Below are 22,156 nucleotides of genomic sequence, written 5' to 3' on the forward strand. Positions count from 1 at the left end.
ACGGGTAGACCCCTTTATTATTTTTTTTTGAAGATTGATTTTTTTTTTATTGTTTGATTGATTGATTGGGCAGGGGCAGAGGGAGACAGAGAAACCCAAGCAGACTCCCCGCTGAGTGCAGAGCCCCAGGCAGGGCTCAATCTCAGGACCCTGAGAGCATGACCTGAGCCGAAATCAAGAGTCGGGTGCTTAACCGACGGAGCCACCCATAGGCCCCTCCTTTTAAGAATACCTCCTGCAAGTGCGTCCTCCGGCCAGAACGCAGCCACATGGCCACACCGAGATGCAGGAAAAGCTGAGGAAAGCTGTCTGTTGCCCCATCCCTGCTAATAAGGGGGAAATCTGTTGAAGGGAAGAATGGACCTTGGGAAATAAGTCGTAGCTTCTGCCACACGCATATTCCAAAGTTCAATTCCTATGACACAGCAACCTCAGGAACCACACCAGCGTGGCCCCCGTCAGACTCTCAGCTCTAAAGATTTAGTTTAGAGCTTTCCGATTCAACACGCGTCTTTACGCGGTATCGACTTTCCTCACCAGACGAGTATAAGCAAAATGGCAAGTAAACACTTAAGAAACTACTGATTCCCAAGAAAGCAAAAGACATTTAGTGACAAATATGTCCTCTAAAAACCACAGTATGTCCTGGTGGGTCTTCCTGTCATCTGTGTTTCCTTGGACAAGGCACTCGGTAAACCTACAATCCCGTTTCGTCAGCTGTAAACAGGTGTCACACGTAACTGCTTTGTCGTGAGGATGAAAGGAGGTAACACGTGCTGAAGTGCTCTGTAAACAGTAGAGTTTTATACAAAGTTATGCACCTTCAAAGTTATCACTCCAATAAAGACACGTATTCAATTAAACATCTTTTTAAATTTTTTAACAATGTATAAATACATCCCACAAAATAATCTGTTGGTTAAAAGACTCCAACAAAGTTTACAGAACCTACAACAGAATTTATAGACTCCTACAACCGCTTGTAGATTGTGACATATATTGCTTGAAGAAATACCATTAATACAAAGGCATGATTTACAATGTCCCCATTATAGCAAGAAACAAAAAATAGATTCATACAATAAAATGTCTTTTAGGCATTTATTATGCCAAGTATGTAAATGATTATTCTCACTATGACATAAGAATAATATTCTTTCAGTGATAAAAGATAGATTTCAGGAGGCCAAGGCCCACTGAAGAGCTTCCGGAAAGTTCTAAAGTAAAATCTAGCCATCCCTTCCAAAAAAATAAATAGAACAGCAGCAACCTCTAAGGAATCCCCTAAACATATACTGAAAATTCCATGTATATTAACTGGGCCTTAAGTACATGAGTTATTACAAATGAACATAAAATTTACAAACTAGTTAACCACTGGCCCAAATGTGGTTTTTACCTGCCTGTGAGTGCCTAAGAAAAGAAGTTCCATCACGAAGTATATATTAAGTTGTAAAATTAACAAGGATAGCTAATTTATATGTAAGCCAAAGTGCTCACTCTTACCATGGAAGCAAAACTTTCTTCTGACAATAATCGACAGAAATAATATGTACACACCTAGATTTCTGAGACAGACGGAGAACATCCTCCCATATTCTACGGATCCAAATGCAAAGGTCTCCATCACATACGTACGTGCACGCACTTTCAGTAATCTGGGATATACGGGCACTATAGGACTATGCGCGTACACGTGTAAAACCAGGAACCACTTTTGACAATGTTCCTGGCCACACCATACTTTCAAGCCCCCAATGCTAGAAAGAGAATAAAAACGTGATATGAAAACTCCCTCTCCATTTTTTAAAAGTAAATTTTAAACTGGCAAAACAAACCCAACACTCCTCTTTGCAACAATGGACTGAGTTCCAAAAGCCTCAGGGTCCAGAATCTTTCAGCTGTTCCCCCGTGCAACAGGACACACGAGATTGCTCTCACTCTCTTCAGGAAGTCTGCTCATCTCCGGCGCTCTGCAAAAGAGAAAGAACTCCTTCATAGTGAGAACTATTCCACTTGACATGCCAGCCTTCAAGCACCAGGAAAACATTCCATGTCTGTAAGCGGGGCCAGCTGCTACACCTTTACAGGAAGTGCACGGCCCAGTGAAGTTAAAAATCATGGACATGCGGAGAAGTACATCGAAGGATCCCCCGAGATGTCCAGCAAGTCGGTCTTGTGTCAGCAGAAAACTGCCAGGCGCCATGTAACTCTACTGACCCTACCCATGTTATGTCAGGGTCAAGGCTTAATTTCCCTGTATTCAATGTCCCTCCCACTTCAGAAACACTAAAAATCCAAAGGGAAAAAACTAGTCGACGCACACTTGACAATCACCGTACACTGGACCCCTGCAAAGATGTACCTGGGACTGTGCAAAAACCCCTCAGGAAGAGAATCGTGTCCCTACAAGATTATTCCTTTTCTGGACTTTTCATCATTTATATAAGTAGAATAGAAAGAACAATGAATTTCAAGTGAGAAGAGGTGGGTTAGGCCCTAGCTAAGTACCCTGTATTAGCTGTATATCCTTAAGAAGTCACTCAATCTGTCAGGGCTCTAGCCATCTAAATGTAGTCCCGGGACCACCAGCCACCTGGGAACTTGCTAGACATGCAAACTGTGAGACCCCGCCAGGTCAACTCTGGGAGTAGGACTCAGCCATCTTTGTTTTAGCCCTGCAGGTGATTCTTTTTTTTTTTTTTTTTTTAAGATTTTATTTATTCGACAGAGATAGAGACAGCCAGCGAGAGAGGGAACACAAGCAGGGGAAGTGGGAAAGGAAGAAGCAGGCTCATAGCGGAGGAGCCTGACGTGGGGCTCGATCCCTTAACGCCGGGATCACGCCCTGAGCCGAAGGCAGACGCCCAACCGCTGTGCCACCCAGGCGCCCCCCTGCAGGTGAGTCTTAGGCAGGTTCGAGTTTGAAAACCACTGTCCTGTATGAGATTTCTGCCCAACCTCTTGCACTAAACACATGTGAGCTATCATACGAAGTACCCAGTCAATTCTCCCAAGTGACTTAACAGTAACTATTCACCTATTCCACTGAAACCCCTGATCTAAATCTCCACAATGGGGAACTATAGTAAAACCTTTATACTCTAAAAAACAAACAAATCTGAGTACTCTAAAACAATCTTTAATGATACAGTCTTATGTCTCTACTTTTCTTACCATAAAATCCTAAAATCATAATATACGTTCTCCAAAACTTCATTTAGAGCCACCAGAAATCATGGAAAGCTACTGAACTTAATGTTTGTTTTTTTTAAATAAGTTATTATCAATAATAGCTTATCCCCGGTTTTAAAACAATTTCAGGGCAGGGCTCCTGCGTGGCTTAGTTGGACTCTTGATTTCAGCTCAAGTCATGATTTCGGAGTCATGAGATCAAGCCCCCATTGGGCTCTGTGCCAAGCATCGAGCCAGCTTAAGATTCTCCCTCTCCCCGTCCCCACCAATTATTTTCTTTAAAAAATAAATAAGTAAATAAAATTTTTCCAAAAAAATAATAAATAAATAAATAAATAATAAAATAATTTCAGGGCACTGACAATACATTTCTAGAATGTCCTAAAAGTCAAGAGTTGCTAACATAACTTTATCATCATCTCATACTTAAGTATGTGCTTTAAAAAAGCTTATTTTTTAAGTATTTCCTAAAAACCAAACTCTGTAAGAATTAGAAATGATTGCACTAGTCAGTGCGCACATCGAAATGACTCTTACATCCAGAAAACACTTACTTGTCTTAAAAACTGCTTTCCGAGATACGATGTAGCCATGTTGGTTAAATTCTTCCTGCTGCCCACTTTGCACCTGATGTAACCATACAGGTTGGCACCTTGCAGCACCACACCCATGATAACCACTGCCTGGGACAGAAAAAATAAGCAAAGATTACTGGCCTAAAACTGACTGACCTTCCTCTGCGACCCAAACAAAACAAAACAAAAAAAAAACAAAACAACACCACCACCAAGACAAAGCAGACTGTCATAGGAAAGAGAAGGAAAAAGGAAGCTCATGGGTGGGGCTTGTGCCAATGAGACTCCTTCACCTGGCAGAACAGACCCACCCAATACCCGCTGAGCACAAGGCACTCATCACCCACCCAACAAATATTTACTACACACATATGCTATATACCAGGCCCCACGCTAGCCCCTGGGGATGCAGTGGAGGGACCATCCTCTCTCTAGGATTTTCCATGGGTCTGCAAATACAGACATAAAAATAAATAAATAAACAGAGATTCAGAAGAGGCTCAAATGTTAATTATTCCTTTAAGAATTACAAAAGAAAAGGGGCGCCTGGGTGGCTCAGTCAGTGAAGCGTCTGCCTTCGGCTCAGGTCATGATCCCGGGGTCCTGGGATCGAGTCCCACATTGTCGGGCTCCCTGCTCAGCGGGGAGCCTGCTTCTCCCTCTGCTTGTGCTCTCTGTCCAATGAGTAAATAAAATCTTAAAAAAAAAAAAAAAGAATTGTGAAAGAATGGTCAAGAGATCAAGCTCAGTAAACCGAGAGCATGCAGGGGGGAATCTCCGCTCTATGCTGACATGTACGCGTGACAACTGGCTTCTGGGAGAGCAAAGCAGAGCTGCCGGGCAGCAATCAACAGGCGTTTGCCTCCTGTGATGAGCGAGGTGCACGGGGAGCACTGGGAGGAAAAGCACTTGGCAGAGTAGTTTCTTCCTGGTGGCCACATCCGGGAACCTATAGGTCACCCCGCTAAGATCATTAAACACTGAGAATAAGAAACTCAAGCCTGCTCTTTAAATATTATGGAAGAAAAGTCAATTAGGACAATGTGAGGAGGTCCCATGGTTCCTGTAGAACAGGGGTTGGAAAACTTTTTCTGTGAAAGGCCAGATAACAAATATTTGAGGCTCTGCGGGCCATGCGATCTCTGTTACAGTCACTCAACTCTGCCATTCTAGCCTAAAAGCAGCCACAGACAATATGTGAACCAACAGGCAAGGCTGGGTTCCAATGAAAAGTTAGAAAAACGGGCGTTGGGCTGGATTTGGCCCACAGGTCATAGTTTGCCGACCCCTGCTCTAGAATAAACAACTCATCAACCCCTCTGCTGTTATAAGGATTACTGGAGAAATGCTTCTATAGTTAAAAAGCAACACAGCTAAACAGAGTATCTCTTGCCAATCCAGACTTACTCTCCTTAACTCTTAACAAACTGCAGCTGATTTTAAGGAAGCTAAAGGATTTGAATGTTGAATTAAGGAATAGATACAAATTCCTAGTAAGTGGAGTTGTACTTGCTGTTTAAAACTTGTGTTTCACAGAAATGAACACATAAGAATTATACAAGGTTGTTACTTACCTAAATAAACATAAAACTATATATTTTTTAAACATTTTATTTATTTATTTATTTGACAGAGAGAGAGAGAGCGCGCGCTTGCACAAGCAGGGAGAGCAGCAGGCAGAGAGAGAAGCAGGCTCCCCGCTGAGCAGGGAGCCCAATGCAGGACTTGATCCCAGGACCCCGGGATCGTGACCTGAGCCGAAGGCAGATGCTTAAGCAACTGAGGCACCCAGGCTCCCCATACAGCTATATTTTTATTTAAATAAATCTCCTTCAATTTCTCATGCTTCTCAAACTGGGACACTCCTAACGTGTCAGGAGCACGGGCCCTGCAACCAATCTTCAAATGTATTTATTAGTTACAACAAGCACACGTCTGGTTTACGATGGTACAGTGAAGCCAGATAGCAAGATCTCTCTATCCCTAATATATAAAAGATTTTTAAAATACACAGGTTTAAAAGAGGTTTTAAAAAACAGGTTTCAAAACAAGGCAAATAAGCTGGGACCAGTAAACATTTAAAGGGGGGGGTGGCTGGTGTTTGGAGAAAGACCCACTACACAGCTCCTTACTCTTCAAAGACCCTCTAACAGAAATTTCACGGATGGTCACCACCCCAACATCTTGGAGGCAGGAGTCCAAAGGATACAGACAGCCCCGAGAAAAAATGCAGAAGGAGACATGACTCCCAACCGCCCACCACCAACACAGGCGACGAATCCCAGCAGCCTGCCGGGAGATGCCCCCTGGTAAGAAGGAGTAGCACAGAAGGACCAGCAATCATCATGCCGTGTTCCCAGCAGGACAGAAGCAGGAAGAGGTTCCTGGACAGCCTGAATGATGGGATCCCAGACCACCTTCCACATAACCTCTCCCAGCTCTGTTTTAGGGACGTGGAACCAGTGCTAGGGAAGGACTGCGCTGACCGCCCCCAGATGGATGCGAAGTCTCCGGGGCCTCTCAAACGATCCAAAGCAGGAGAGTAGCACCAGCATGAACCCAGGAGAAAGAACCGCACTACCTAAGAGAAGGCAAAACCCAAAGGAGCTGGTGAGGCAGCCGGAGGCCGGGCTGTGTCCTCTTCCTCACAGCCACACCTCAGGCCACCAGAGCAGAGCCCAGACGTCTGAGACAGCACCCAGAGGCAGTCAAGGAGAACTCGCCTGCATGAAGGCAGCATGGAGAAGAGGTCTCCGGGCCAGAGCTGCCGCTGCAAGCATGCGCAAACTGCAGGGAAAGAGGGAAAGAAATCCATGCAAAACTATGGAGGAGGAGGGGGAGGAAGAAGAAGATGATGATGATGATGAAGGACGATGATGAAGATGATGATGATGATGGAGGAGGAGGGGGGAGGAGGCGAAAATAATAAGAAAGGAACACAGTGTGAAAAAGGAGAAGAATCTATTCTGAAACAAACGTAGCCCACCAAAATGAAAGCATTTCTGGGAACACTTCACCCTATGAGGAATCTGAAGATAAGCATTCAAAGGCGCGTCAAGGTCACGCAGGGCAAGAGGAGGAGATGAAAATGGGGCTGGCAGAGCTGAGGAAGTGCAGAAGGAAGCCGCTGCCCCCCCACCCGCGCCCGCTGGGAGTGGCCCGCTGTTGTCGCACCCCCACCCCCACCCCGCCTTCCCCTCCAGCGTGTTCCACTAGCAGGGCGGCTCTACCAGAGCAGCGACCTTGTCTAGCTGGCCACCAACCGCACCCGAGGGCCTGGAACGGCTCCGGCATCGGGAAGGGTCCTCAGAAGACTTGCTGACTGAATCAGCAGAAAGGAAAAAGTGAGAGAGGGAGAGAAGAACATAAAAAATGACCCAACAGAGAGAGAATGGTCCGTCAGAATCAGAGAAGCCCAAAAACAGAACATAAGCGAACGTAAACACTTGGCAGAAGACAACCGTCCTGATTCAAGGCAAAACCTGCGTCTACATCCTCGAGGAGCACAGAGTTTCCAGAAACGTCAACAGAGAAAGACAAACACAAGGACACACTGGATTTTTTTTAAAACTCAAGAATTAAAAAAAGCAATTTCTTCATCCAGGGAGAGAAATGATGCACTCACTCACACGCAGGTTAAGTGAACCCGGCCTCAGGTTTCTCTGCAACATTCAATAGAAGAAAACGATGATGTAATGTCTTCTAAGGGCTGTGAGAACGCATCTGTGACCCACCCCGCCACGTCATCAATCGAGAATGAAGTCAATAGGGAGGCGCCTGGCTGGCTCAGTCAGTAGAGCATGCAACTCCTGATCTAGGGGTGTAAGTTAGAGCCCCATGTTGGGTGTAGAGATTACTTTAAAATAAAAAATAGGAACAATAAAAAAAAATAAAGAATGAAGCCAACAGGTTCATATTCTTTCTCTTTTTTTTTTTTTAAGTAGGCTCCAAGCCCAGTATGGAGCCCAACACAGGACTTGAACTCACAACCCTGAGATCAAGACCTAAAATGAGGTCAGGAGTCGGACGCTCAACCAAATGAGCCATCCAGGAGCCCCAACAGGCTCATACTCTTCAATATGACAGAGCCAAAGGAAAAGAACACCTATAAGGTTTTTTTTGGGGGGGGGAATCACCCAACAATGAAATTTAGCCAAACAGGAGGTAAAAGGAAAAGCTGCACTTGATAGAACTGAATCAGTGTATTTTAACAGATCAAAGAATGAACACCCAGTAAGAAACATCATTTCAAAAGATAACTGTTAAACCTTGACAACAAAACTAATACTGGAGCGAACAGAGCTCGGGCAAGAGGAAGGGAAGAAACAACAGAAGGGACAGAAGAGCGTTTCTCTCGTTCCCTTTCTAACAGACTCTAGAGGTCAAGAAACCTGTTTAAGAACAACACTTAAAACAACTAAAATAAGCCTACAAGCAACAGAAATCCAAAGGCAGAAGCAGGGAGGAGAGGCAGAAGAGAGCGTGGCTGTTAACTGTGCCATCCTTCACAGCAGGAAACCAAGACAGACTCACTACGTTTCCCAATCCACAAAAGAGGGTGTGATACAAACGTAAAGTAAGAGAGGGGCGCCTGGGTGGCTCAGTCGTTAAGTGATCCCAGAGTCCTGAGATCGAGCCCCACATCAGGCTCCTCCGCTGGGAGCCTGCTTCTTCCTCTCCCACTCCCCCTGCCTGTGTTCCCTCTCTCGCTGGCTGTCTCTCTGTCAAATAAATAAATAAAATCTTTAGAAAAAAAAGCAAAAAAACAAAGTAAGAGAGACCTACTAGAAAAACTAAAAATACACAATAAGCCTCCCAAATCCCAAAAGGGAAAGTATGTACATGCATACACAAAGAAAAAAAGAGCCTATAGAGCAAAACAGAACAGAGAAGGAAATATTCAAAATATGGGAAAAAAACATAATTAAAGCCAGAATATACCTGGTATCAATAAATGTTAAGTGAGATAAACTCAACTATGAAATGAACAAGAATCACAGTTTGGGTCAAGTGACAGATTATATTTTCCAAACACGGTAGCAATAACATCTGTTCCACATGCTTTTCTAGAACCTTCTCCTTCCCCCCATCAAGCTACAGAGCTTAATTCCCATTCCCCTGAATGTGGAAGGGTGGCAAAAGTGATGATTTCTGACCTAGATTGCTGCCAAGGCCTGAGTTGTGTCTCCCCAAAATTCTACTGTTGAAATCCTAACCCCAGCACCTCAGAATGTCACTGTATTTGGAGACAAGTTTACAAAGAGGCAATTAACGGGGCGCCTGGGTGGCTCAGTCAGTTAAGCATCTGCCTTCAGCTCAGGTCATGATCTCTGGGTCCTGGGATCGAGCCCCGCATCGGGCTCCCTGCTCAGTGGGGAGTCTGCTTCTCTCTCTCTCTCCCTCTGCCCCTCCTCCCTGCTCATTCTCTAAAATAAATAAATAAAATCTTTAAAAAATTGGGGCGCCTGGGTGGCACAGCGGTTAAGCGTCTGCCTTCGGCTCAGGGCGTGATCCCAGCATTGTGGGATCGAGCCCCACATCAGGCTCCTCCGCTGGGAGCCTGCTTCTTCCTCTCCCACTCCCCCTGCTTGTGTTCCCTCTCTCTCTGGCTGCCTCTATCTCTGTCGAACAAATAAATAAATAAAATCTTTTTTAAAAAATAAATAAATAAATAAAAATTAAAAAAATAAAAAATAAAGAGGGAATTAAGGTAAAACGGGGTCACCAGGGTGGACCCTAATCCAGTACGACTGGTGTCCTTGTAAAGGGATTAGGACACAGATGTGCACAGAGGAAAGACCACGCAGAGACACAAGGGAAAGACGACCATCCACAAGGCGAGGACAGAGGCCTCGGAAAGAAGACATCAAACCTGCCAACATCCTGATCGGGGTCTTCTCGCCTCCAGAACTGTGAGAGAATGAGTTCTGTCGCTTAAGCCCCCCCAGAAGCCAGTCCTTTGTTATGGCAGCTGGAGCAAACACACACGGCCATTAAAGGCAATTCAGCCTCTGAGCTCAGACCCTCCCCATCGGAGCCCGAGCCCCGACCCTCCGAGGAAGCATTCACACTGCCATGAGGCCACCACGCTGTGAGGAAGCCCCACCTGGCCAGGGGACTTCACACGCCTGACTGCAACCACACGGACCCCAACGCATAACCTCCCACACAAGCCCCCCCCTTCTGAACCAGAGAAACTGTGAAAGAGAATAAAATTTTTTAAATTATTTTATTTCATTGTTTTCTTTCTTATTTATATTTTATTTGTAGCTTGATGGGGGGAATAAAAATTTATTGTTAAGCCACCGTGTTCTGTGAAGATATAAGCAATAGACAGCCAGAACAAGTTACCAACTGGTATTTTCGGAGAAGACCCCTCGGTTAGTTCCAAACGAAGCTAAACATGTTTGTTTGGCGTTTACTGAACATCCAACAAGATCATACTGTGATAAATATATCGTAAGCTCTGTAAAAGGTGGGTTAAATCAAAATTCTGCTGGGCACTAGGGGAATGGGTGAAACTAGGTATTTAAGAGGATTCTTGGAGAAAAGCAGAGTTGGGGAACGGAACTTGGGAAACGCGTAATGGACCTGCCTATTCAAGAGAGGTCCCGAATGTTCACACAGATGGTTGCTTATGGTGATTACCCATCAGACATCCTAAGGAATTAGCCAGGACATCCTCACTGATACTCACCAGCCACTTCACTCTGAAGGAGAAGAGCGCGCTAAAGGCAAATATCACCCACAGCACAGGGCAGGCAATAAGTCCTAACCAAAAGATTCTTGATTCGGCCTCGGAAACAGTTTTACTCTCTTGAGCGGATGCCTAAGAAAGAACATAAACAATAACTGGTATTATAGTATTTATCAGTAAGAAGTTTCACATTTTTAATGAAAAACACCTAAATCTAAAATCTGAATAAATTAATAAAGATGACCCAAGTCTCAAGTTAGAAATCCGCCCCCCCCAAAAGAACAGTTAGTATATCTACCACTATGTTATTTTCGGAACTGGCTTAAATATGCTTTAACTCAACGATTTTGTATTTTCAGGGCAGAATGGGCAGTCTGTCATGACCCCAGATATGGGTAAAAGTAAAGCTTGTTTCTGACAGGCTGCTATTCGATTCTTCCTGCTCTTGTACCGTTTATTCATAATCAAGCTTTGAATCACACCGTAGGATCTAAGGATCAAGGAAATCAAGGCTATAATCATCCCAGAGACTAAAAGGTCAAGTCAGGGTCCAGAGAGAGAAATGGAATCAGGGGATTTTGGACAACGGCCAAAATGTCTCAGTAATACCCAGAAATTTGAAGTCCATACAGATTTTATAACGTAAAGGAACATGGGCTTATCACTAAGCACAGTACTGCTTTCTCAGAAGTAAAACTCGTCAAGGCCCTTCCAAGCAGAAGGCAAACAACTTAATTAGTAGTGTTCTCCAAGAATTCTGTGCTCTGCCTCCCCCGCTGATTCCACAGGGAAACCGAATGTTCGCTACAGATAAGCAGCCTAACTCAAAACAGATCAGCATCCCCAAGGGCTCCTGGAGTTAGAGGCTTAAAGAACATTGTTCTGGTTGATTCGGATTTCCTATCTACTTGTAATCCCTCTTTTTCTTTCTCTTTTCCCTGCCCACATGTGGAAGCGGACTGTGGGAGCAAGGACAGAAGGAGCTGCTGGAAGCAGTTATCTGCTGACGGGGATAGAACCCTGGAGAGACCGGGCACAGCAACACCAAGCTGAGGGTCCTCAGAGGCCCTTTATCCGCAGCCCCTGAGAAACAGCTTAGCACATGGAACAAACTCGGACTCAGAGGCTTCTTTCCTGTACACACCGTACTTCCAGTCTCAACCAGACAGAAAAATGCAGTTTGAAAAGGCCTTCGGGTTTAGTGCTGACATGCCAAGGGATCCGGGGTAGTACTTTTAAGCCTGAATACTTCACCCGTAAATATTCTAATGTAATCTGCACATAATTTATCGAATGATATTTTTGGGGGAAGAAAAGGGGGCACTATACCTTCCTGGATTCAAACACCCAATGGCTTTTTCCATCTTCATCTACGTGATTCCACCAACGCAGACCGACCATGAGTCTACCTGTGACGTTCTGGTAAAGATGAACACAAACACACACATTTTGAAAGCACTGTTTAAAGGCCTACGGTAAGGTCATATCTCAGTGTAACATATCATAAACCAAAAAAATCTTCAGCTCTACCTCCCATAATATCCAGTTAACAAAGACCACCACATACCAGGCCTGGACAAAAAAATAAAGATAATGCAACAGCGCCACGAGCAGGGGTGGAGGTGACAGGATAAGCGTATCAATAAACATCACCCTTCTCTTTTTTCTCATGAACTCTTGTCCCTTCTTCCAATTCTCTAATGTGTTCCTTTTTTTTTTTTTAAAGATTTTATTTATTTATTTGAGAAAGAGACAGAGAGAGCGAGAGAAAAAGAACATGGCGGGGGGGGGGGGGAAGGAACAGAGGGAGAGGGAACAGAGTCTCCGCTAAGCAAGGAGCCCAATGTGGCACTGGATCCCAGGACCCTGGGACCATGACCAGAGCCGAAGGCAGATGCTTCACCGACTGAGCCACCCGGGCACCCCCCTAATGTGTTCCTAAGCCCCATGCTCTTTAGCTACTGAGACCTATGTGCTCCCATATATCCTGACCGTAGCTACATACATTCTATAATTGTATATCTCTAAAAATGGTTGCTCTGGACTGAATGTTTGGGTCCCCCCAAAATTCGTAAGTTGAAACTCTAACCACCCCTCACCCCCCCAGTACTAGGTCAGGCCTTGGTGCAGTGATTAGGATTAGATCAGGTCCACAGTGTGGAGCCTTCTCGAATGAGACTGGTACTAAGAGTCAGGAGATATAGTATTTATCAGTAAATACTGACTTCCTCCTCTGCTCTGCCATGTGAGGATAAAAGGAGAAACTGGCAGTCTGGAACCCAGGAGAAGTCCCTCGCCAGAAGCTGACCATACTGGCACCTTGACGTGGGACTTCTGGCCTCTAGAACTTGAAAACTAAGTTCCTGGGGTGCCTGGATGGCTCAGTCAGTTAAGCATCTGGCTTCGGCTCAGGTCATGGCCCTGGGCTCCCTGCTCAGTGGGGAGTCTGCTTCTCCCTCTCCCTAATAAATAAAATCAGGGAAGGAAGGAAGGAAGGAAGGAAGGAAGGAAGGAAGGAAGGAAGGAAGGGAGGGAGGGAGGGAGGGAGGGAGGGAGGGAGGAGGGAGGGAGGGAGGAGGGAAGGAGGGAAGGAGGGAGGGAGGGAGGGAGGGAGGGAAGGAAGGAAGGAAGGAGGGAAGGAAGGAGGGAAGGAAGGAAGGAAGGAAGGAAGGAAGGAAGGAAGGAAGGAAGGAAGAAAGAAAGGAAGAAAGGAAGAAAGAAAGAAAGAAAGAAAGAAAGAAAGAAAAAGGAGGGAGGGAGAGAGAGGGGGAGGGGGAAGAAGGAGAAGTTTATCAGAAAATATACTTTGGGGCCACATTTTTTAAAACCCTAAACCCAGAAGGATTTAACTATTTAACTATAAGAATTGGGAAATGACCAGGAAGAACTAACCGGAGGCCGTGTTCTATTTGGCTAAACAGAAATTACTTGAGCAACAAAACGAAACATGCCTCAAAACAAAAATTGTGACCAGGATACAGTAAACAGAGCTAAAGCAGCAGAAGACATTCAAAGAAATACAAGCCAAAGACAGTACAAAAGAAAAGCCTAATAAAAGAGACCTTTACACTCATTCTTAAGAGCTTTGTGGCCTGTGGAAGCTGGCCACCACCAAGCCAGCCACTTCTGGTGTCGTAAGAGTCAAGAGGTCTAAAAATGTCGGGGCTGGTGGCTGTGAATAGACCTGTATCATCTGCCTATTCTCTGAGTCAATACACATGCCTCTGAAATCCCAAAATTAGCTTTGGCTTTTTTGTTACCTTTGATTTTTCCCCCACCATTTTACTATGAAAATTTCCAAACACACAGAAAAGTCAAATTTTACAGTGACCACCCACACACCTACCACTAGAGTCTACGCTTAGTATTTACCTACAGTTACTTTATCACATGTCCACCTATCTAGGTACCTGTCTGTCCATCCATCCACCTCTCTACCTATCACTGCATCTGAGTTTAAAGCCATTTCTTACTCCCTCCCATCCCTCCCAACAGGGTTTCTCAACCTCAGCGCGACGGACATTTGGGGCCAGATCATTGCTGTGGGGGGGCTGTCCTGTGCGTGTGAGGACACTCAGCCGCATCCCTGGCCTCTACCCACTGGATGTCAATAAAACACCTCCCACAACCCCAGCCATGCCGACCAAAAATGTCTTCAGACACGGACAAACGTCCTCTGGGGGACGAAACTGGTCCTGGTTGAGACACACCACCCTGGAACACACAGAGGAGCCTTTGTGAATGGTGGCCACTCCTTAAGAATGTGTGCGGGATCTGTTCTGGGCTCTCCTCTAGAAACCCTACACAGCACACCTAGAGGTAACCCTGAAGCAAAACAAGTATAAGAATGAGAAGCAGTAGGGGCGCCTGGGTGGCGCAGTCATTAAGCCTCTGCCTTCAGCTCAGGGCGTGATCCCGGCGTTCTGGGATCGAGCCCCGCATCAGGCTCCCTGCTCCGCTGGGAGCCTGCTTCTCCCTCTCCCACTCCCCCTGCTGTGTTCCCTCTCTCGCTGGCTGTCTCTCTCTGTCAAATAAATAAATAAAATCTTAAAAAAAAAAAAATGAGAAGCAGTATACAGGATCTGTGGCTGCTGGTCACATTTTATCTGTTTAATTTTAAAGCCGACGCAGGCTGACGTAAGGCACAGACAGATGAGTCACGTAATAACCTACATGCGATCTGAGGATATTAACACAGATGAGGGTGAGGCAGGTAACAAAAAGATAAATTAACGCAAACCCAAACTGCTAAGGGTCTTCTTTTTTTTCACAGTTCATGCATCATTCAATCTTATCACAGTAAACACAATGTTAAAATAAAAACGATCAAACCTACCTTGACTGCCCAAAAGTCACATGACAACAACAAGATAATTGTCACCATACAGGCAATAAAGCTGCTGCTGAACAATTCACAGAGAAGATAGACTACAACTGCACTGACGCGAAAGAATAAATGGAAAAATGATGCCACTGGGTGTCTGAAAACCAAAACATAATAAAAGAAATGCAATTACATTTCACCACAGGTACTGCAGACGGAGATGAACAACGTTTCAGCCATAACACAACCATGCAGAGTTTTGTCAAAGCCAAAGAGATGACCTGAGGAAGAAGTAAACCGCCCACTTCTCTTTGTTCCGAAGTCCCACTATTTGACTAAGCCGTGTTGTCAGAAAATATACTATAGAAACAGGACTTTTAACACCTCACTGAATATAAACTTTCACAAAATATATAATGAGAAACTCTGCCAAGCTTGGAGAATTAAGGAAACTATATTCTTGGGATTAAATCCTATTTTCACATAAAAAACTACTTCGGGAGTGCCTGGCTGGCTCAGTCGGAAGAGCACGTGACTCCCGATCTCAGAGTCATGAGTTCAAACCCCATGGTGGGCACAGAAATTACTTAAAAATAAAAAATAAAAGTAAAAGACTTCCTGGGCCCTCAGAAATCACTTCAGGCTTTAAGGCAAAGTAACTATCAGGTAGACATGTTTTTGCTTTTTAACAGCTTTACTGAGGTATAATCCACACACCATACGATCATCTATTTAAAGTGTATACACCAGTGGTTTTTGGTATTTTCACAGAACTGTGCGATCAGCACCGCAATCACTTTTAGAACTTTTCTTTACCCCAAAGGGAAACTCTATGCCCACTGGCAGTCCCTCCTCATCCGCCCCAATCCCACCCCTCTCCAGCCAGAGGTCACTACTAATGCACAGCTAACTCTATAGCTTTGCCTGTTCTGGACATTTCCCATAAATGGAATCATACCATTTGTGCTCTTTTGTGACTGGCATCTCTCACTTAGCATGTTTTCAAAGGTCAGGCAGAATTTGATGGCAGTAAGTGAATTTCTTTAGAGGCAACTAAATTTGGAATAGAAATATGTCTAGCTTGACGTGTTCATGTTATTTTATAGATAAAACACGTGATTTTGAAATTTGCACAATCAATCAAAGCGGAACAGATCTAGAGAAACTAAAGAAATGTGTGTTCTTGGGAAACAGCAGCTAGAAGTAAAAACCACAGTGTTCACAAAATTGGACTCACAGAAGCGAAAACTCGGCACTGAGTACAAATCCACACGCCAGTTATTCCCAAAGAAAATCTGAAATGTCTTCGTCTCAGACCAAAGCTCAAACTAGCCATGTCCACTACACACCAAATACATAATTCAGGGCTCGCTCTGCCCTAAATCCCATCGGCTGGCAGCCACACAATCTTACAACGTGTCCTCTTACCTGATCTTGGATTTTTTTGGTCTGTTAGTTGTCTCCTCTTCCGCATCAAACAGGGAAACATCCTCGGTGTCATCATTACTGTCCTAGCAGGAAAATTGAGTATCCATGAAGCAAGATGAAATTCGGTACTCACGTGCTTCCTACATACAATGTAGCATGCTAGGGGTGCCTGGGTGGCACAGCGGTTAAGCGCCTGCCTTCGGCTCAGGGCGTGATCCCGGCGTTGTGGGATCGAGTCCCACATGGGCTCCTCTGCTATGAGCCTGCTTCTTCTTCTCCCACTCCCCCTGCCTGTGTTCCCTCTCTCACTGGCTGTCTCTCTCTGTCAAATAAATAAATAAAATCTTTAAAAAAAAAAAAAAAAAAAAAGAATGTAGCACGCTAGTCCAAACGGAGGACAAAAGTAAGACACAGTCACGGACACTGGGGAATTCACAACCTAGGGAAAGGGCACCCCGGGATCATCTGGCAACGAGCCATCGCTCCCTCGCTGCTGAGCCCTATGAGAAACCCCTGGGGCGTCAATGACACTCCTGCAAACCTCCCACGTGCGCTCTCGGCTGCTTTCTCACCAGTCACAGAGAAAGCAGAGACTATCAGGGACACACTCGATGCTTCTGGCTCCTTCACAAAATCACCTGCTTGCACCCTCGTTTCCCTTCTTACCCTTCACTTTGTATCCAAGGCGAAAGCAATTGTTGGGCTTGGAATCTCTTCTTCTCCCGCCTCCTTGGGGGCTTATTCCATCAATTTCCCTTTTGCTTACACTTTCTTATATCCTCAGGTCTTTCTATTGGATCTTTCCGATTACAAATGAACTTTTTCCTGCGTCATTTATTGCTTGAAAAGATGTTTTAAAAACCCTGATCCTGAACCTCCCCTTCTATCTTTTGCTCTCATCCCACGGCATTCCTCCCCTTTCACAGCCTTAGGTTCGAAGGATGGCTCCCACCTCAACTTACTGCTTTGGCCTCAACCACAATGAACCTGCTTTTACACCTGGCCTCGGGCCAGCCACCCGCCACTCACCTGCCTTTACCTCATCCCTGCCCGACTCCGGCCCCTCATTACACACAGAGCCGTCTTCCTAACCGGAAGGTCACACCAGGTCAACCCCCTCTGCAAATATTTTCAATGGCACTCCCACATGTATAGGATAAAACTGAACTCCTCCACGTACAGTACAAGGCACGTCATGACCTTCTGACTCTCCCTCCCATGGGGCAGTGCCGCAACACCGCTACCACGTGTTCTCTGAAAACACCACGGCCTCCCAACTGTCTGCCTTTCACGTGTGTTCCCCGCCCAGAAAGCTCTTCCCTTCTCCATCCCCTATGCAGCTCACCATCAGGCAACACCAGATCTAGCTTTCAAATTTCAGCTACAAGACTGAAAGAGCTGAGAGACTCTCCCTACAAACCCCAGGCTTCCCGTTTCCCATGTTCCCACGGCACCAGGACAAACGTCCACTTGCGCAAGAGAATCAGGGATTCTCTGCAGGTCTCCACTGACTACCTCCACCTAGACTCCAAGCCATTGGAGGGCAGGGAGTGTCACTGCATCGTGGTAAGTGCTAGTGTCCAGCAGATCACCCGGCCAGGCAGTACGGTATTTACGGAAGGCACGGGCAAACGCACAAAGGGGGCAACTGCAGACGGTGATCGGAGCTGGGAGAAATACAAGTGCAAATGGGAGCACAGGGAAGGAAGAGAATCATTTCTACTCGAGGGCTCTGGAGGAGAGCTTCTGTGCTGGGTGCTCACAGAACAAGAAGGCCTCCTGCTCACTCCAGTCCCTTGACTAAGGAGATTTTCAAAGGCAGAGAGTGGAAACAGACAGGCATATCCAGGGAATGGCCAAGGAGTCCACATAGGAAGTGATCAGTGAGAGATGCAGAGTGGGAGCTAAAGCTTTAAAGGGAAAATGGACTCAGATCTGAGACCAGTGGTTCTCAACTTGGCTTACAGGCTGGAATTGCCTGGGGTGCTTTAAAAAAGAAAAAAGGGGGGGAGCCCTGATACTTGGGTCCCCACGCCAAGGTTCAGATGAATTGGTCTGGGGCGTGGCCTGGGTATCTGGATTTTTTTTAAAGCCCCCCAGATGATAATAATCTGAGCCAAGACTGAGATCCACTGTATGATGCTATGGACTAAAACACTGAGACTTTTGCCCTTGATCCCAATCTTGGTCCAATCTCGATGCAGCAGCCAGGGTGACCTTTCACACTTAGATCATATTATCCTCCTACTGAAAACCTAGAGGACTTTGACTGAAAAACTGACTCCCTACCAGGAGCCATCATGATCTGGCCCTGCCCACCTCGAGGACCTTATCTCAGGCCACTTACTCTCCCTTCAGGAACTGCGATGCACTGAATAATGCTTCCTCTCCCTCCTGCCAAAGACATACTGGTTCTAATGCCTGGAATTTGCAAATATGTACATTTACTTAGCAAAAAGATTTTTTAGATGTGATCGAATTAAGGATCTTGAGAGGGGAAGAGAATCCTGTTCAGGTGGGCCCAATAGGAACACAAGAGGGTCAGAGTCAGAAAGGGCACTGAGACCATGAAAAGCAGGAGTCGGAGAGAGAGAGAGATTTGAAGATGCTATGATGCTGACTCTGAAGCCTGAGGAAGACCACCGGCCAAGGAATGCAGGTAACTTTCAAAAGATGGAAAAGGCAAGGACAAATCTAGTTAGTTACTGTATAGGTTTCCTGTTGCTGCACATTACCATAAATTTAGTGGCTTAATACAAATTTATCGCATCACAGTTCTGGGTCAGAAATCCAGAATGAGTCATAAGGGCTAACTGACATCAAGGTATTGGCTGGGCTGAGTTTCTTCTGAGGCTCTAGATATGTCCCCTTTTTTTTTTTTTTAAGTAGGCTCCACCCAGCTCAGAGCCCACCTCCCGACCCTGAGCTGAGATCAAGTCAGGCGCTTAACCGACTGAGCCACCCAGGTGCCCCTTAAGCTTTTAAAATTGGAAAAAAAAAAAAGAAGAAGAAGAAGAAGACTGAGGCAGAAGAGCGAAGGGAGAATGGCTGGAGCACTGCCTTCCAGCAGACCAGAGGGCATGGAAACAGTACACAAATGGAGGGGATGGCCTAGGGATGGAGCACAGATGGGAAAAGGAAGGTAGAGTCTATGGGAGATTATGAGCACAGAGACGGCAGGTGGTGTGAAATTCTCTTCCAGTGGCTCCCGCTTTCTCAATGAGATAAGAAGCAGAGAAAGGACAAGGGAAGAAATGGGAAAGGTCTGAGGAAAGAGAAACCTCAGCAGTGGCCCAAAAGGGTGGGAGGCTGAGGAATGTGTGATGACCGCCTGGCAGCATTAAGGGCTCACTGAGGTTCACGGTCACACACTTAAAGTGGGAATAGTCAGTACGGTTGTGTGGTTTTCTCCAGCCTCCTTCAGCCTGGGTGCAGGTTCTGAAAGCGGAATCTAACCATCATTGGATCGTCTCCACTTAAGTGACCTGCTCAGGGCGGTCTTTTCTGGCCATCAATTCTAAAGTTATCCTATTTCTCATACCTGCTATGACATCACTTTGTCTTTGCTATCATCACCTGAAAACATCCTCAGTTACATAACTTACTATCTCCCCCCACCCCAAACCATCCACAAGCGCCCATCCCCTAGCACCATAAACCTGTCTGGATTGTTCACAGCCCTATCCCAGGGCCGAGAACAGCAAGTGCCTGGGCCACAGTCATCCCTCAGTAAGAAGAAAATACCTATATTCTTGAGGGAAAGTGCACTAGAAACAGTAAAAAGTTTTTAACGTGGGAAGAGGTTATTAAATTAGTCTTACTCATCTCTGGTCGTAACCTGTAAACTGTAATTAATTCTAAGGGCACAGACATGATGACCGAAGTGATAAGCAATCACCATTAGTGTCACTTCGGCGACAGACACTTGAGTGCAAGACCCTGGCGGTGTCTCCCACTCCCACAGGACCGCGGTGCACCCCTCAGAGTCCCCGAACGGCTGGGAAAAACCAGACCACCCGCAACTTCACACCGACGACGTTTCCACAGCACCGCACCCGAGCGACCCAGCGCCCCGCGTCGGCTGGCACTGCGCTCTGCACACCCCGCAGCTGTCCCTCCAAGGCGCAGCCGGCCGCCCTCCACCAGAGGCCTCGGGGCTGCCAGCCGCGCTCCCCGGGACAGCGGTCCGCAGCCCCCCACATACGAGCGCACCCGCCCTCCCCCCAGGCTCGGGCAGCGAGCGGGGCCGCGGGCACAACGGCCCTCGGACCAGGCAAGCCCGGCACCCAGCCACACCCACCCTCACAGCGCGCCCGCAGCCCCTCACCTGCTGCAACATGACGGCCCTGCGCCAGCCCCACTTCCGGGAGCCACGTCAGCGTCGTCGCTGACGCGGCCTGGTCGGCGCAGGAGGGGAGGAGCAAAGCAAAAGCCCAGCCCGTTCCCACTTCCGCTTCCAGGTGCTTTGGGCGGGGGGAGTAACTGGGAGGGCGGGGCGAGCGTGTGGACGGGAAGATCTCGGGGCGGAGCGCGGGGAGGGCGGGCGTCCTGGGGGCGGGGCGAGCTCGGGGCGGAGCGAGCGCGAGGGCGGTGGGCTGCCCGGGAGCGGGGCGAGCATGTGGGCGGGGCGCCCGGGGCGGGGCGAGCTCGGGGCGGAGCGCGACAGGGGCGGGGGGCCGGAGGCCCGGGGGCGGGGCTAGCGGGGGGCCGGGCGAGTGCGTGGACGAGGTTCCCCTTAGGGGGCGGGGAAGTGTAGACTTGGCAGGGGTGGGGGCCGTTCCAAGCTGGAACGAAAGACACGCTCGCTGGTACAGCAGCCCCGAGGCTCAGTCGCCTTCAGGGTGAAGGCTTTGTGGTTTGCCACGTGGGGATGTTGTTGCACACATCTGTGTCTTGAGAGCAAGGGGCTTGGGGGGACGGGCTTATTATAACACAGTTGCATTTCGTTTGACTGTTTTACAACATGTGTTCATGTACTATTATATGTGGACCTTAAATTGTAGAAGCAACTGAAAAAGATAAATGTGCACTTGCTAAGAGGTGGAAAGGCATTAAGAAGAAACAAGATGGAGGACTCAACAATGGAGAGGGAGGAAAACAGAGGCCAGGGAACAGTAAGGAATAGAGGTTGAGGGCATGGGTTTGAGTCCCCACTTCTCCAGGTACTAGGTATCCAGCTAACCTCTATGTATGTCTTTCCTCAGTTGTAAAGGGGGGATGATAATGGTATCCGAACAGGGTAAGTGTGCTTAGTAAATAGTAAATGTAATTCTGATTACTGTTTTAAGTCTAATCGCTGGAGATGTCATTTTTCTCCAAGAAGGACCTGACATTCAGGGACTTGACATCATCTTTGAAACTGTGATTATAATGATGTGACTGTAACGCTATCCCATCTGTCTGGCCTACATCAAAGGGCTGTTGGGAGACTCATGGAATAATGTGTTAGCAGGTTTCCTTCATTGAGGGGATCCTTTCCATAGAAATCACAATTTTTATATGGCTATTTACTAGTGCTGCATTAATTTTTTAAAAGATTTTATGTATTTATTTATTTGAGAGAGAGAGTGAGCGGGAGGGAGAGGGAGAGAGAATGTGAAGCCGACCCCACACTGAACCCAGAGCTGACGCGGGCTCCATCCGATGACCAGGCTATAGATTGAAGGTTCCAATCACCCCCTTCTTGAGTTCAATTAATTTGCTAGAGGGGTTCACAGAACTCGGGGAAACACTTTCTTACATGTACCAGTTTATTAAAAGATACAGATGAACAACCAGGTAAAGACACATACAGGGCCGGGTCTGGGAGGGCCCATGGAGTTGGGGTGTGTCACCCTCCCAGTACATGGATGTGTTCACCAACCTGGAAGCTCTCTGAACCCCATGCTTTTGAGATTTTTATGGAGGCTTCATCACCATAGGCATGATGGATCATTA

The 22,156-nt window shown here is 46.6% G+C and overlaps 1 protein-coding gene across 1 annotated transcript; it reads right to left on the reverse strand.

Moving 5' to 3' along the window:
* Nucleotides 1-865: 865 nt before the first annotated feature.
* On the reverse strand, nt 866-20,685 carry TVP23C (trans-golgi network vesicle protein 23 homolog C). The gene is made up of 7 exons (XM_045778212.2): nt 20,547-20,685; nt 16,220-16,302; nt 14,804-14,948; nt 11,797-11,886; nt 10,468-10,599; nt 3,750-3,878; nt 866-1,973 (listed from the first exon to the last, which is right to left on the reverse strand). The coding sequence occupies exons 1-7, from the start codon at nt 20,556-20,558 to the stop codon at nt 1,947-1,949; spliced, it is 618 nt and encodes a 205-aa protein (XP_045634168.1). The 5' UTR covers nt 20,559-20,685; the 3' UTR covers nt 866-1,946.
* Nucleotides 20,686-22,156: the final 1,471 nt, after the last annotated feature.

Source organism: Ursus americanus, chromosome 14, assembly GCF_024610735.1.
Source record: "Ursus americanus isolate L20-20 chromosome 14, mUrsAme1.1.p, whole genome shotgun sequence".
Taxonomy (NCBI): Eukaryota; Metazoa; Chordata; class Mammalia; order Carnivora; family Ursidae; genus Ursus; species Ursus americanus.